The sequence below is a fragment of the Labrus bergylta genome, chromosome 12, assembly GCF_963930695.1.
Source record: "Labrus bergylta chromosome 12, fLabBer1.1, whole genome shotgun sequence".
Lineage (NCBI taxonomy): Eukaryota > Metazoa > Chordata > Actinopteri > Labriformes > Labridae > Labrus > Labrus bergylta.
In genome coordinates, this window is record NC_089206.1 from 29617263 (window position 1) to 29632758 (window position 15496).

General features: G+C 40.4%; 1 protein-coding gene across 8 annotated transcripts in view; it reads right to left on the bottom strand.

Annotated features, from left to right (window-relative positions):
* Positions 1 to 15496, bottom strand: part of LOC109993169 (kazrin) — a 132899-nt gene that overhangs the window by 6358 nt on the left and 111045 nt on the right. For 5 of the 8 annotated variants that reach the window (XR_010667576.1, XM_065961790.1, XM_065961789.1 and 2 more), the window contains 6 exons: positions 10930 to 11066; positions 10545 to 10715; positions 10094 to 10177; positions 9201 to 9390; positions 7885 to 8021; positions 7405 to 7528 (listed from right to left, as the gene is read on the bottom strand). Coding sequence is in view for 7 of the 8 variants with exons in the window: in XM_065961790.1 (XP_065817862.1) it covers positions 7405 to 7528; positions 7885 to 8021; positions 9201 to 9390; positions 10094 to 10177; positions 10545 to 10715; positions 10930 to 11066 (843 nt within the window). In the remaining variant the exon portion in view is untranslated. The remainder of the gene's footprint in view (positions 1 to 7404; positions 7529 to 7884; positions 8022 to 9200; positions 9391 to 10093; positions 10178 to 10544; positions 10716 to 10929; positions 11067 to 15496) is intronic. The other 3 variants (XM_065961791.1, XM_065961792.1, XM_065961793.1) reach the window with 3 other exon arrangements.

Genomic DNA, 15496 nt, shown 5'->3' on the forward strand with positions numbered 1-15496 from the left:
AAAGCGCTCTGAGTAGTCGGAAGACTAGGAAAGCGCTATATAAGCTCAAATCCATTTACCATTCAAGTCCATTTAAGAAGTCCATTAAGCAGGCAGCTGTTTGAACAGTTTCATGACTCATCTGTCTAAATTAGTATGCAGCAAAAGCTTTGGAGAAGTTCAAGTCATGTTATGTTTAGATACTTGGCATAAAATCTGCCTGAGATTATAAAAGATTATGATAAACGTATACCTTTAAATTGTATGTTGTCCTTTAAAACCTCTTGTTTAGCAGTTATGCTTTGAAGAGTGGCCAATATTTCCTGTTCAGGATTGTTGACATATTTGAATGACTGCTGAATCAGGCCTAGCTAGTATAAGTAAACAATGCAGGTCACTTTCAGGTCCCTGGAAGGTAATTTCAAGTCTTTACCCGCAGGTGGCAAACTAGTACCAGTTTCATAATAAGCAGATGACATAGCATCACATCGGTTCAAAGTAAAAGGTGTTGTTGTTCTTTAAGTCTAAAGTACATTTGGAGTATTATGTGATATTTGTTTAAAGGTCCCATATTTAGCTTTTTCTGGTTTTATATGCTCTTTAGTGTGTTTTCCAAGTGTCCTGTGCATGTTTAGGCACATCTATTTGCAAAAATTCAAAGTCCACGGAAACACGGCTTCTCTTACGTCCTCCTGTTAGCTGTAGCATTAGCTGCACGTAACGTTCGGTTCTAGCCCCCCTCGATAAAAATGTGTCAGTGCGGCGTCATTGTCAGTGTGAGATCACTGATCTGGCTCGTTGTGGCAAATTGTTGAAATTTCCGAGAAGCGTGCTGAGCAACTGACCAATAACAACAGAGCGGATCGGCAGACCAATCAGAACAGACTTGGCCCACGTGGGGTCTAACAGTGTGGGCTCAACAGAGCGTAGCTGACAGACTCAGAGCAGAGAGGGAGCAAGGAGGAGCAGTACATGAAAACAGACACTTTTTTCAAACTTCAGCTATTATGAACGTACAAAAGTAGGTACATAGATTAAATATACGAACCCCAAAAAGGGCAGAATATGGGCTCTTTAAAATATATGTTCCCCACTGACAAAATTAGAGAAGGCCTACAATGCAAATAATTCTGCCTGGTCAGCAACCCAAAATGGGTAACCTCAAAGTAACCTCTCTCTTCCAGTACTGGACTGCTCCAGTTGCATCCTTACCATTTTAAACTGTCAGGAGCTAATGAACTTTAGACAATCATACTGGTTGAACCTTTAATTTGCAAAAACATTATTATTTTTTTGACAGTTATTTTATATAAAGAAATGTAAGAAACAATGAGGCTCTACGCTGGAATCATAACGTTTGTAGTTGTCTTGGAGCCAAAAACCTTAAAAAGAAAAAAAGATCATCAGGTTGGGTTTTTGGCTCTGTCTCTTTGTGTCTATTTATTTGTAGAACATGAAAATCAACTTCTAGGCAGACTTAAACATTCCCATGGCATTCCACTTCAGTAATTAATCTGAAGCTGAATGGCTTTATGTTTCCCTTTAAGAAAAATGTATTAACTGAAGGTGCACTAATCTATAAATCTGCTCATGCATGTGTAAGAGTATATAAATATTGTGTATTTTTGTATACTAAACACTGTGTACATCTGCGTTAATGTACTAAATCCAAACACTGCTTAAATTGACACTTATGGATTATGTTAATATATGCTGCTATAATTCATCCTCCAGGCCACTTGGTGATATAAGTGGACCTCCCTTTCCAGAGCATCTCAACACTTCCACGCCCTGAAGAAGACCATATGCGATCAAAATCAGATGTTTTGTTCCCTGATTGTTTATGTTTTTGCCATTATGCCCTGATTAAATAAAGACATTTTATCCTTGGCGCAAGCGAGAGTGCATTTTGCTTCCATCCTACCTTGAATAAATCTGCTCTTTGAACAGAAGTGCTCTGTTGTCCAGATACAATGTCTTATTTTCACAGCGGAGAGCGTCTGCACAAAGGCCTGCCACATTCAGAGCTGTGAAATCGACTTTCTGACATGAAGTTGGAGACTAAACTGTTGGAGACTGGACTCTCTGTGACCTCACAGTTAGCTCCTCCCGTGGGACTGACCCTCTTTAAAACTCACTGAAAGCAGAGTGAGAACAACTCACAGTTATGTGGTTGTGTCACTGAGAAGGGTTTTCTGTCTGAGGTGCCTGAGTGTTAAGTCTGCGTTGTAAACACTGTGATGGATCGTTAATCCTTTTGTCCGGGTAGAATAGCAGTTTGTAAATATTACAATCGACACAGTATACTTGTTTAAGCAATCAATTCTTGTGCCCTTCAATAGCTTGTGTCATGGATGTTACTGCAACAACACTGCAGCATTTCTTAAATGGTGTCACTGTCAATATTTATAAATTAAGAGCAGGTAGTGTTGTGTACAAGATGCCCATGATACATTTGTAAGAAATAATTTTATATATTTTACTCTTAATTGGATTTGCTATGTTTCCAGATTGATTTAGGTTCGCAATTTAACATCAATTAAAAAACCCAAGGTGGCTTTCCAGTGGTGTACCTTGTAAACTGTACTTAGGCTAGTTGTTTTCTAGCTATGAGAAAATAAATGTAAGAAAATACTTAATGTACTAATGTAGAACTTAAAAACTGATACCTACTCTGCTATAAGGGTGAAATGATCCTGATTTTCTTGTTGTGTTATTAGTAATTACTTTGTCCATACTGTCACACCTGTCAGCCAATTGATGTGTCAGCTGTGCTCTAAAAAAATCATAGACTACAAACATAGACGCAGTGTCAGTGACATCATCCATTAGTTTCAATAGAGACAAGCAAAAGCCCCTTGAATAGCCCTAATATTAAGAGCTCCTCCTGCTGACTTAGTGCAGAATAGGTCATAAACCTGGCCTTCGAAAATGATGTCAGATGGGACTGGGTCAACGATGAAATCAACATGCAAATCAGATTCATTTTTCTCAAACATGGATCTGTCATGGTCGCAAATTATTATCATGCAAGTTTCTATTCAAGTCTCTTTTCTCTGAAGTTTCTTTATGATTGACAGCTCTGTTGAGGAATGCAGAGAACAGCAGAAAAGACGAGAGAAAACATAACTAACAAAAACCGACAGTTTCCACAGGATCCGCAGTGCGCAGCATCCTGTGTCTAGCATGTTTTTTATCCGTCCAGTGACACGCCCTCCCTACCCCATTTTTGAAGCGTAAGTGCAGAAGAGCGCAGCCATGAGCAGCCGAACCTGCGGGTTCACAAGATCACAGGATTACCATAAGAAGTTACTTTGCCTTTCTGAGGTTCATTTGTTGTTCATGTGGTTCTTGCTTTGTAGTAATGTTGATTGTTGTCTGTCTTCCTGTCCTAGTCAATCTGCTCTGTTCAGCTTCACGCATGCTTGCAGTGGGCTCCGTTCAAAATAGACTTGCGCATTTGGAGAGGAATGGCGCTTCTGGCACCCGATGTAGACGGACCAAGTGTAGTGGAAACACAAGACTAGAGGGGGCACAATAAACTGGGGGTGGCAGTAGCTCAGTCTGTAGGGACTTGGGTTGGGAATCAGAGAGTCACCAGTTCAAGTCCCAGCACAGACCAAGTCTGTAAGTTGGTCTGGCAGCTGGAGAGGTGCTAGTCCACTTCCTGAATACTGCCAAGGTGTGTGTATTTCAGCCTATGTTTATATAGCATGTTCATTAAAACAGAGTGTAAAAAACAAATTTCCCATCACACGAACAGTAAGGTATAAAGCTCCAGAGTGCATGGCACAGTCAGAACACAAGTGCCAGTAACTGCTTATTGAATGTCTGCTTCAAACCCATACTAGAAACTGTTCTACTGTGGACTATCCGCACCTGTGGGATTTTTGTCCTTTTATCGGCAAGTGTGTGTTTTTTCATAGCAGAAGCAGCGCAACATCAATACCGCAGCTCTTCCAGCCAATCTCTAAACATATATTTTTGATATTTAATCTGGGCTCTCACTTCCTCATTGGCTTTAATTTTCAAGACCAGCGGCTGCAGTTGCAGGAAAATATGTATATTTGCGTTTAAAGGGAAGTGAGACACTCCCTCCCGCTCTCATGTCTGCATAATAACAATACAGTTAAACTACATCCAATCTGTTTTCAGTCTATGCTAAGCTATGCTAACCCACTTCTGATTACAGCCTCATATTCAACTTGAAACAACTGTCAACAAGAAAACAATTGAAAACTACTCCTTTGCCAAATGTAAGTTGTTGAGATGTTGATTGAAGTATGAATTTGGAAAGTCCAAATTAAATCTGTTGAATTTATAATAAAATTCAAATTATGTAATTTGGATAAATATTAAAAAACATGGGGAAAAAAAACTTTCTTTGCACCAAAAAGCATACTGACATGAAAGGACTTAATTGTGTTATGACAGTTCTCATCAGAAACAGATTGAACTTGAAGAAGTGCTTCATTTAAGGGTCATTTTGTTATGCATTTGGAAGTTTTCATCAGGCATCTGCAATCACAGCTTGAAACCCAGATGATCTCATTTTAAAAAAGCGATTGAAACTGGTGTACCTTGGTCTGATTGATCACTCTCTGGGTCACTTCACTGTGTTGAGAGTCCAGTGGAGGTTGGGGGAGAGGGGTCGGTGTTAGAGGTCAGAGAACATTATTGACACCATGTGCTGACACATAAGTTCAAACAATCTGACATGGCTTCCTTTCCCCTTTCCTTTGTTTTCTGATTGTTGGTTTCAGAACCACAGGAGATATCTTTTCAGAACAAATTATGATTTAATATTGTCAGAGAGAGGAAAGGAGGCCATTTGGAAGCTTTTGGGATGCAGTCCTCTCACAGATGGACTCACAGGGCTGAGGGAGGATAACACATGTTAAAAATGGCAGCCCCCCCAGCATAAAGGGTCCAATCGATTAGAGCCATACCACAACAAATGAACACATACACACAGACATTAACACAGGGAAAGAGAGGACAGTCACATGGAAATTCAACGTTATTAATTTTATTTTAAAATAATCATATTCTTCTCATTTATTTATTTATTTTTTGCGTGATTTTGTTGCCATGCCTTTCAAATTGAATAGCTCCTTTCCAACTCTAAACATCTCAGAGCCTCACAATAGACACCCTCCACTGAGGCCTACTTCTTTGACTTTAAATAAAACTCTTTAATAATAATAATATTAATTTTATTTCTGTAATGTTGTCTACTTTACAAAAAGTAAAATATTTGTGGAAAATAAAAAGAACAAAGAGGCCGTGGCTCCAAACATGAAAAGTATACACTGTTTTCCATTTGATATGTTTTTCCCCTTCAGATGAGGATCATAACTGTTGGTTTAAGGTCAAATAAAAATAGCGGAGATTTTACACATTCCATTTCATTGCATGTTTACTGAAATAAACTGGCTGAGCTGTTGTTCTTACACATTTTCATACATGGTGACTTATCTTTGAATTACCTTTGTGATTCATCTCTAAATCCCATGTCTGTGCGCCCAAATGTAGGTTGAGTTTAGGGTTAAATGATAATCCCCTCACTGCCTCTATGGACATTCTTTTTTGAAGAGCTCTGTGGTTAAATACAGCTCCAGTGTAATCTGTGGCTCTACAGTGTTTCAGAGGAGACTGACAAATACCCAGTGTTAGTCAAATATCAGTGAGAGAAAAGAGTTCCTGGGGGTGGCAGTGCAGACTCCAGCTCAATCCAATGAAAGGGCAAAGAATAATCCAATATCTGTAGTTATTCTTTTGCTTGACAAAATGCTATTAACCTTTGGCACAAAGTTAATTGCTTTTTCAGCAATCGCCTGAACTCTGGGGGTCATGGGAAAAGGTATGCATCAGTTTGACTAGCCTGCTTAATTCTGATTCTTACCTCCTGAGTTGGTACTCTGTATTGTTAATATATAACAGTTCACTAAATGTCTGCTTCATGCTCAGGACTCTGAATTTAAGCCCTTTTCTGGTTAAATGACCCTCAGTCTTCTGTGACAATAGGGTTGTGTTTTAAGACCATCTTCTAATTCTATTCCTGACAGCCTATTCAAGTTTTATAAAAGGAAATCTACAAGCATCTGTTAGGATAATAATCTTAATTTTAGCGCTGACCTGTGATTTTTCATATTTCAAATGCAATAGTGCATATATTTTCTGTTTTTATTTTGGGATGTTAAGCCTCTTGAACATAAATAAACATGTTTTCTGAATAACAAAACTGCTACCTTATTTGAATAGCATGAGATCAGCAATTGAACTGTCTTTTTTTATAAACAAACCTACCTGACAACATACCCAGAGAAATACGTTCATGTTTAGTAGGGTTTGTCCAACATGCAGGCAACTGGAGCTATGTGCATGCATGTAACACTTGTACCTCAAACATGTACCTTCTATCTTAACAGATAGAAAACACATTTCTTACATTTCCTGTTTGGCTTCATGTTGCCCTGGAACAAACTGTTCTGCAAAGGAAGATTGTTCGTCTCTTCACAATGTCTTTGAAGTCTCGTGAGCAGATATCAAGGGGTGAACAGTTTGCTAGGTTGTTCGGGGATTTGTTAAACAAATGGAATAAAGGGTATTTTAGAGGAGTCTGCATGTTGCCTACAGGAAACTGTTCTCATCATGGCAGCGAGGAAGGAGGGGGATGGACCAAGCAGGACAGTCAACAAGGAGGAGTTTAAGTTAAAAGGTCGTGAGAAGGGGAGTACATGTCCAAAAGAACAAAAGGCATTCAGGACAAGGAGACATTTACACTCACAAAGTGCACATCAACTGTTGTTATTTACAAGTACAGCAGTCCTTCAAGTTTCCAGTCAAGTGAAAACAAAAAGTCAAAGTGTAAAGAACAATTCAAAGATCCAATAACACAGCTGTTTTGGAGGGCAGATCCAATGGTACATATCCACACTGTGTCCACTCTATTTACAGGACTGTACACTGTGTATGCAGGTGCAATTTGCTCATTAAGGTTTACATTTCAGCGAAGCAAGACCTGCCTCCAGCTTTTCACATGGCTTCTGACCATGAAGAACACACGCATGCACACGCTCTCACACACACACACACACACACACACACACACACACACACACACACACACACACACACACACACACACACACACACACACACACACACACACACACACACACACACACACACGCACACACACACACACAACACACATTAAGTAATGCATGCATGTGAGGCTGCACAGACACACACATCATATATCTGTACATTCTGACATCACACACACACCCATCCTCTCACACCTGCACACAACATTGTCTTCAGATAACTGCCACAAAAGGCTCTTCAGGGGGCTCGATTGGACATGTGTGCTTTACCAGTCTGCATCTTCCTCTATGTAATAATCAGGCGTTGAAGTACCATCAAACAAACCAGGGTCGAGGGATTTGCGCTGCTTTCCCCGGGCAAAGACGCGCGACAGAGAGCCCAGCCCCATCTTCTCTTTCTTCTTCTTACGCTTCGCCTCCTCCAGATCTTCTAGGGACTGAAGGAGGAAGAAAGAGGGAAAGACGATGAAGAGATGGAGAGATGCAGAGAAGTCAGAGAAGGGATGTTAAGTAAGCAATAAGGAATAGAAAAGATAAAGTTCACATCACAGTGGGGGAGTGACTCTTGACATGCTGCCAGCATGCACTTTTCCACAACCACAACCAGTTTACAAAAAAATAAGTCATTGCTGCAGAGTGAGGACACATCACCAAAAAACTGCGTGGGAGAGACATGGATTCAGCCTAAACAATGGCGGAAGGAAACAACAGCGGCCAGAAAGCAGGACAGCCAGCAGTTCAGCAGTTACTAAAAGGGAGGCGACTACTGGTGAGGGAGGTGGGCAGCTCTTACATTGCAGAGGGAGTGAGTCCGATGGCGTGGTGAGTTGATGTCACTAGGTGTAGATGAGCGGTCTCCCTCCATAGCCGAGGCGTCAGAGATGATGGAGGGCTGACGTGAGTGACAAGGGCTTACACGCACGGCAGCCACTAAACAGACGAGAAGGAGAAGAGAAAAGCTGGTTTTCCTTGGGGTTTATTTGGGCACCAAAAGTAGCTCACAGGGATAATCTGAGTTTTCTTAACAATGCCACAACAGCCTTAAATAAAAAAAATTCAAAATTCAAAAGCCCCTGACCAAAAGCCTGAAATTATTTGCAATCATCTGCAGTTGCTAAGCAACAGTGAAAACAGCTTCACAGAGGTTGAGCAAGTGTGTGTGTGTGTGTGTGTGTGTGTGTGTGTGTGTGTGTGTGTGTGTGTGTGTGTGTGTGTGTGTGTGTGTGTGTGTGTGTGTTTGTATTATGTACCAGTGAGACTGATCTATAGAATAGAATCCAGTGCATAGCTACAGTATGCAGGCGCTTGTGACTGCTCACATGTTTCCCCTGTTTAAGTATGATTCTTCCTCCTGACGTCTCTGACCTGGGTTGGCAACAAGTTTGAAGGCTTTGCTGTCCTTAAAATCCGCTGTGAGGTACCAGTAAGCTTCATGTTATGCTTACAGCTTTGATCGTTCACAAAGACACCTGGTTGACCCTTAGAAATGAGTGCATGTGAGTTTACTGTTAACTGCAGACGATTTACTTCATAATAACAATATTTTATACAAGATATTAAAATGTATAATACATTTATTGTTATTTGACTTTTTTCTGTATGTAGCTAACCTAAGTAGCTGTCACATAATATCCTTTCACACATATCAGGACCTGAGTGTCCTGAAATTATCTAGAAAATGTCGTAAATTGCCCTGTGAAAAAGGGCTTTACTAACCTAACTCTGTTTTGACTCTGTCCAAGCTCTCACCCCACATCTATAAATTCCACCGTGTTCTTGATTTTGAGTGAAAAAACATTTAACCAGACAAAAACAGTACTGAACACCCAACAGAACCTCATCTGCGACCATTCTTCAATACATGGGAGACATTTCTGTTCATCAGCACATCCTGTAACGAAGCTGTAAAGCCAAAAATACTTTTGCTGTACCGCTACAGAAAGCGCATGAAATGTCACAACCAGAGCATCAGCACCAACAATGTGAATGAACTGAGCAGATGGTGATAGGTAATGTCTGTAAGCAGGTCTACATGTGCATGCAGAGGGTATATGATGGTTAAATCCCTGATGTGTGCGTCAGTTCATGATGATTAAGGTGTTACCATACCTTGTCTGTCAGTAGGATGTCCTGTGTGAACATACAGGGTCTGCTGACTCTGTCTGATGGCAGCGGTCAGGGGGAGGTCCGCATGCATCACCCACTCCTGGTTGTTTCCGTTGACAACCGTTTCTGTGGGCATGGCCAGAGAGTGACGCTTGGGCACATCCTTGGTCAGGGTGGATAGTGACTGTTTGGCCTTGAGAGAAGAGACAAAACAGATGCAATCATTCAGAAAGCTAAAAAAAAAACAACCATCGGGGGAAACATTATTTGGCAATAATCTTTTTTTATGATTGAGTTTGTGTTTCCCCTTTTCAGTTCTTGATGGTTTTTTTTACAGTTTCATAAGTTTCTATTTCATTCGTATGTGCACACATGTACATGTCTGGTCAGCTGGTCACATGTTCGTCTTTCGTTGTGTGAATAACTTTTAGGGCTTCTGAGAGTAGAAAAATGAATAGAATATGTGGATAATATGTTCGCTCTTTGCTCTTCTTATCATGCCAAGCAAAGGACAGGCTGCAAATCAACACCATGAGCTTCATTGCAATTATCTCTACCTACCAGTAGTCAAACAATTACAAATCATAGTCCTTGACATGCAAAACAGAGATCAATCACAAACCTCCAGAGTAATCATTAGTTCCCAGAATATTGATGTGGTTATCCCCAAGGTGATTCTTTGCTCAATTACGCATCAAACACAAACATGTCAATCACAGTAGGGGAATCTGTGGGATCACTCATGTTAGGATCACTGGAATCAGGGTTAGTAAAAAAAACAAACCGTGCAGCTCAGGAGGTGCTTTCCAAAACCACAAACAGGTCACAGGTAGGAGACATTTCCAGGGAATAGGAAGGTCAAGAAAGGTTATAATTTAAAGTTGGGCTCATCTTACCGCCATGAACCTAGGAGAGTAGTCCCTGTCTGCAACTCGCTCAAACACCCGGAACTCCATTCTCTGATTGACACAGTTACTCATCTGGGGGGTTGGAGACATGACGGATGGCTATACTTTACATTTAATGTTGGTGCTTGATTTTATGCAGTATACCCAAAATAGTGCAAACAGAATGTGATTATCTATTATTTACTAATTGGCATTAATATCTTCTTTTCAATTTCCTTGTGAGAAGTTGCTAAACATGTGAAAAGTCTGATTTTTGATAACTACTTCAGTTCAATATGCATAAAGGTCTTTGGCTCTCTGTCACGTTTTGGTTACTTTATATTACAAGTAAAAACTCCACATTTTGTTAAGCTACTCATTGCACTTAAAAGTGCATTCTAAACTAGAGAGGGTTTGAAAAGGTTAATGACAGAGACATCCGTCCGTCTTGCTGACTCACCATGGCCAGTTCAGCCTCCAGCTCTTTGATGCGATTCTCCTTCAGGTCGAGCTGGGAGCGCAGCATCCCTGTGTGCTCCGTTGCTTCCTTTGTCTGCCGCCGCAGGTCCCACTTCTCTCTCTCCAGCAGGTCCTTCTCTTTTGCCAGCGCCTTCACCGCATCCTCGCTCTCCTAGTACATACAGAGAACCTGATCGATTGATTCACTTATCAAGCATTGAAAAACTGATGAAGTCTGGTAATGCAGCTTTTTATAAACACCGATTATATGACATGTTATTTTATTGTCTAATCCCATGTAATAACATTTCATTTGAAAGACACCTTCCTTTTTTTTTATATAGATTTTTTTGTGCATGCACTTGGTCGCCCCATGAAAGCCATACTTTTCTGTGCTGCTCATAGTTGCGTATGAAGTCTCGGAGCTGCTCCTCCCGGCTCTCCAGTGTGGCGTAAAGCTGCTGCATCTGGTTCACCAGATCTGCTTTCTCCGCCTTCAGGCGCTTTCGGTCTGACTTCATGGCTACAAGGAAAAATACAGAGAGTGAGAGGAGGATTGGTTAGTTTACATCACAGACCTTTAACATGTCTTTGCATATGAAGGATATAATAAATGACAATGTGTTGAGTACCTTATTTCCACTGAATATGAATGAATGAATGTTTTTTATTTTGGTCATTCTTTAAAGAATAACAAGAGTCAAAATGATTTGTGCAAATAGTCTACTTACAGAAATAGAGACAAAAAAACTTGACATGTTTACACTTGTCCATTTCCCACAATAACATTCAAACAATCAATGACCAAAAAAGGAAGAGCATACATGAACAACAATCATAAATGCTGCCTTCCTTGGATTGTAGGAGACAGATGGTTTTAACTTTTAAATTGGCCGTTATTTTATTCCACAAATATTGCACAGAATTATTTAGTACAAGAATTTCAAGAAACAACTAAAACAGGAATTCAATTTGTTCAACATGCTCGAGGGGACTAGTCTACAATGTTTCCTTTTTAAGTCAGTATGCTGTCCACAAATACAGATTTAAGCAGTTTACTTAGCAATTATTACTTTAATATGTATATTTATTGATATATCTTGTGTTGTCCAGTGCTTTCAGATCTTAGGCGTTCAGTCAAACAATGAAATACCCCTGCTGTTTCTGATCAAATGTGGTGTGGTTGTGTGCTGATAAAGAGGTGAATCACACATGAACCATCCTGTCAATTTCCCCTCTGCCGCTGGATTCTTTAGAAGCTGGCTCGCTCTTTTCATCTATCTCTCTGCTGCACACTTTCTCTAATCCCCCGGCACCTCACCCACGCATCATGATAAAGAATGTGGCTCAATGTAGTTATTCACAGGATGTCTAATTTTCTCACAGACAGCATAGCCCTTTTTTTTGTCTCCAATGCATCTGCTTCCTGTTCTCTCTGGATGTTCTCTTCCTCTTCAAGCCTGTTTTCTGTGCATCTGCTTTCAGACAACTTTCACTGCAGTGATCTTTCCAAACTGACAATGTATGCTCTATTACATTTTATGTATTCTTTTTGTGTCCGTCCACTTTTGGTTCCGTTTTCACTTTGACATCTATTTTCTCACAGCACAGCCTCTCTTCAGGCTTGGTATCATGTGTTCACCTTTCTTTTCCAGTCCTATAATTTCCCATCTGAGCCAGCTGTGTGTCATTAATTAACTTATATCACAGCCTGGTAAATATCTTGACATTCACAAGCTGCATCTGGGGAGCATGCTCAGGCAAGTGGAATGGAAATGCATTTTTTACAAGGACAGGATGGCTCTTGTTTCCTGTCCTTCATTTTTCTCCTGTCACAATTTTATATGTCTCCCTGTCAGCTGTTCTTTAGCGGTGGAATCCCCGAGCAAAAAGGGATATTCAAGCCACACTGGCCAGCAAAAGAAGTCAAGAATCATTTCATTTGCCACAAGAAAAACAGGAAACCTCCCAGCACCTGCGTCAGGAAGTGAAATCAAAGCCATCTTTGAGATGAGCCAAATGCTGCTTCACATCCTGCACCTGTGACTGTTTGGCAACAGAGACTACTTGATGTCAGATACAAGACAGCACTCTGTGTGACTCTCTAAAAGGGTCCATTCATGTTAACACTGTTGCTTAAAATGTACAACCTATGAATGAACACTTTAAATGATCATTATGGTCCTGTGGCTCATCACAGGCAAGTTACACTTTAGAATTCACACTGGATGAGATGGGGAAGCACTAGCAAATCTCCTCCTAGTGACTGACTGCCATATAAATGACTTACACACTCCGTTGCTCAGTCCAAGCCTCCAAGAATTATTACAGATGAAACAAGAGCAAACCACCTGGGAGCGTACAGAGCTGGATCTAATGTGTATTGAGCTGGAGGAGGAGGAAGACGGAGTGAGCTTCTGAGAGGAATTTAAAAGTCTATTCATGGAGGTTTGATATCCATGCAAGAACCTGCTGGCACAACGAGAGTCAACGTCTCTCAACCGGAAGGTCGGGCTCCTGCAATCATTCGTCAGCCGCGTATGAATGGGATTAGTTACTTCTGATGGTCTCACTACTAGCAACCTCTGTCACCAGTGTGTGGATTTACTGCCTTAATGTTATAAGAGACATGACCAGTAAAAATGATTTAGAGCTCAATTTCATCAAAAACAGAGTTTCTGGCCGTGGTTCAAGATAAAGTTGTCCCTGTCGTCTTGCAAAACTCTGGGTCCCTTTTTACTTTGCTGTTTGCTCAAATCTGCATTGTTTAGAAGTATATTTGAAAATAGACCAAAAACAACTGCCTACATCATGCTCCCCTGACACATGCTCTAAAATCTGTGTGTTATTTAGCCCATCACGTCTAAGCTCTTCAGGTGCCAAAGCCCTTGTGTTGAAAAGTAGTTTAATGTGAGGACGCATTTCTGTAGTGGGCTAAAAGCTTTCATTTGCTGCACTCTTCTGTGACGCTTTATGTTAGAGGAGTTAGCGCACAATGAGCGAGCCTACTTGTTAGTTACTAAACAGGAATACTGAACTCCTCAGGGAGTTACTTGTTGGAGGCGCTTCTGTTTAAAAAATATTGTTACTTAAAGAAAAAGTTTTTGGGGAAAACCCTTGGTCACTCTGACTGAGACTGAGACGATTGATACCACTCTCATGTCTGTATGTTATTTTTTAAACTACAGCCAACAGTAGGGTGACCATGTTTTCAAACCTCCAAATAAGGACTATAATACGACCGCAAACCCACATGTATGAGCTGATGGTACAAATGGATTTTTCAGCAGAGCACCTTTTTAACATCAAGGAAAGTGGTACAGCAGATGAAAAATCCTGTCTCCTAAAAACAACCAAAACATGTGTAATAGAATATTTTAATTTATATTTTACCAAATAGTAGACCTGCACTAGTCACACAAGTTGGTAGGCAACGGTGCCCTCTTGAGCAGCCCGTTTAAGTTGGTTGCCAACGGCATTTGCCTAACTGGAGTAGATCGGAACAGTGCCTGTACCTACCGTTTGTGCTTGCTTGATTTAATATGGCTTTGTCTTTCAGTATTTCCACCATGGGTGACTGAAAATGGACACTTGCAGTGTTTGCAACACTCAGCATATTCATTGTGTGGTACTTTTTGAAGGAAAGTGCAACTCTCCTGGAGCTCTTTGGAAAATGTATTTTGTCCTGACACAACTCAGTAGTTTTTGTAAGGTCAGGGTATGTACCAGTACATTTTTTGTGATTGGCTCTCCTCCCTGAACATGTCTGGACAGCAGAGGCTTGAAATTTAGTGCTAAGAAAAAAAAAATCACTTTTCAAAATGTTCTTCCTGCTGTGAAAACATTTCACTGTAGGTATCCTTTCTGAAGTGAGTTGAATCCATGCTGGACCAGAGCTGCTTTGTGCAAAAGTAAACCAGAAACTGTTCACAGAATGTCTCCAATGTTTCATTTTTAAAGGAATGATCTTTGGTGGACCACCACTATAAAACACTAAAGGGATGAATTACATGCAACCTCCATTCTGCGTATGTCTTGGCTCCAAATTATGTCCCCAGCACAATATGTCTGTTCCTGTTTTGGTGGATAGTCTGACTTAAATTCAAAGCAATGGAAGGAGATGGAGAAGGGCTCCATTTAAAAATATAGTCAATGCGTTAGACCTACAGCTTAACAGCCTTGACACAGACAGACCAATCAAATTCATAGGTTGTCTTTTGGCATCTCATTAAGTTGCAAAGTTACATTAGTGTCTTTTACAGACCAACAGTGAACACAGTAGGGAGAGATGTCGCCTGATCACTATGACCTATATAATATTTGCATATATTTATGAACGGGTTGGTAGTTAAGAAAAAAACGAGTACACAATTTGGGTGCCCAGAGAATTTCAAATTATCTGCCTTGTATCCTTTCATGAGGTCATTGGCTCAGCCCTTTTAACCACAGGACAGTTCAGATGGCTACATGCCGTCACAACAGACAACTAAAAAGATCAACTCACTCATCAACACCCTCTCAAATAATGATTTAGTAACATAAATGAATGGAACTTTTCAACACTGACATAACTCAATAAAACTGAAGTCCTTAAGAGATGGGACAGGCTTTTAGTCGACTCTTAAAATAATTATATGAGGAGAGAACAAAGGACACATTGGCTCATTGGAGGGAATCCAGTGTTCACGGTTCAGAATTTTTAATCTGCCAGCTCAACTGAATAATGAAGTACGAGCCTCTGAGCTGCACAGTGTACTCACCTCGTCTCTTCTACAGTAAAAACTCATTTGTTGGTTTTATGAGCTTGATATCTGCATTGGAAATATTAAACACTGTAGAATAGGGTATTACTGTAACCGACTACTTTCAGCCACAGTGATATTCCAACACCTTCATTAAGGTTAATTTTTATTTAATCAGGAATCTTCAAACCTCAGTAATGACATTGACCCT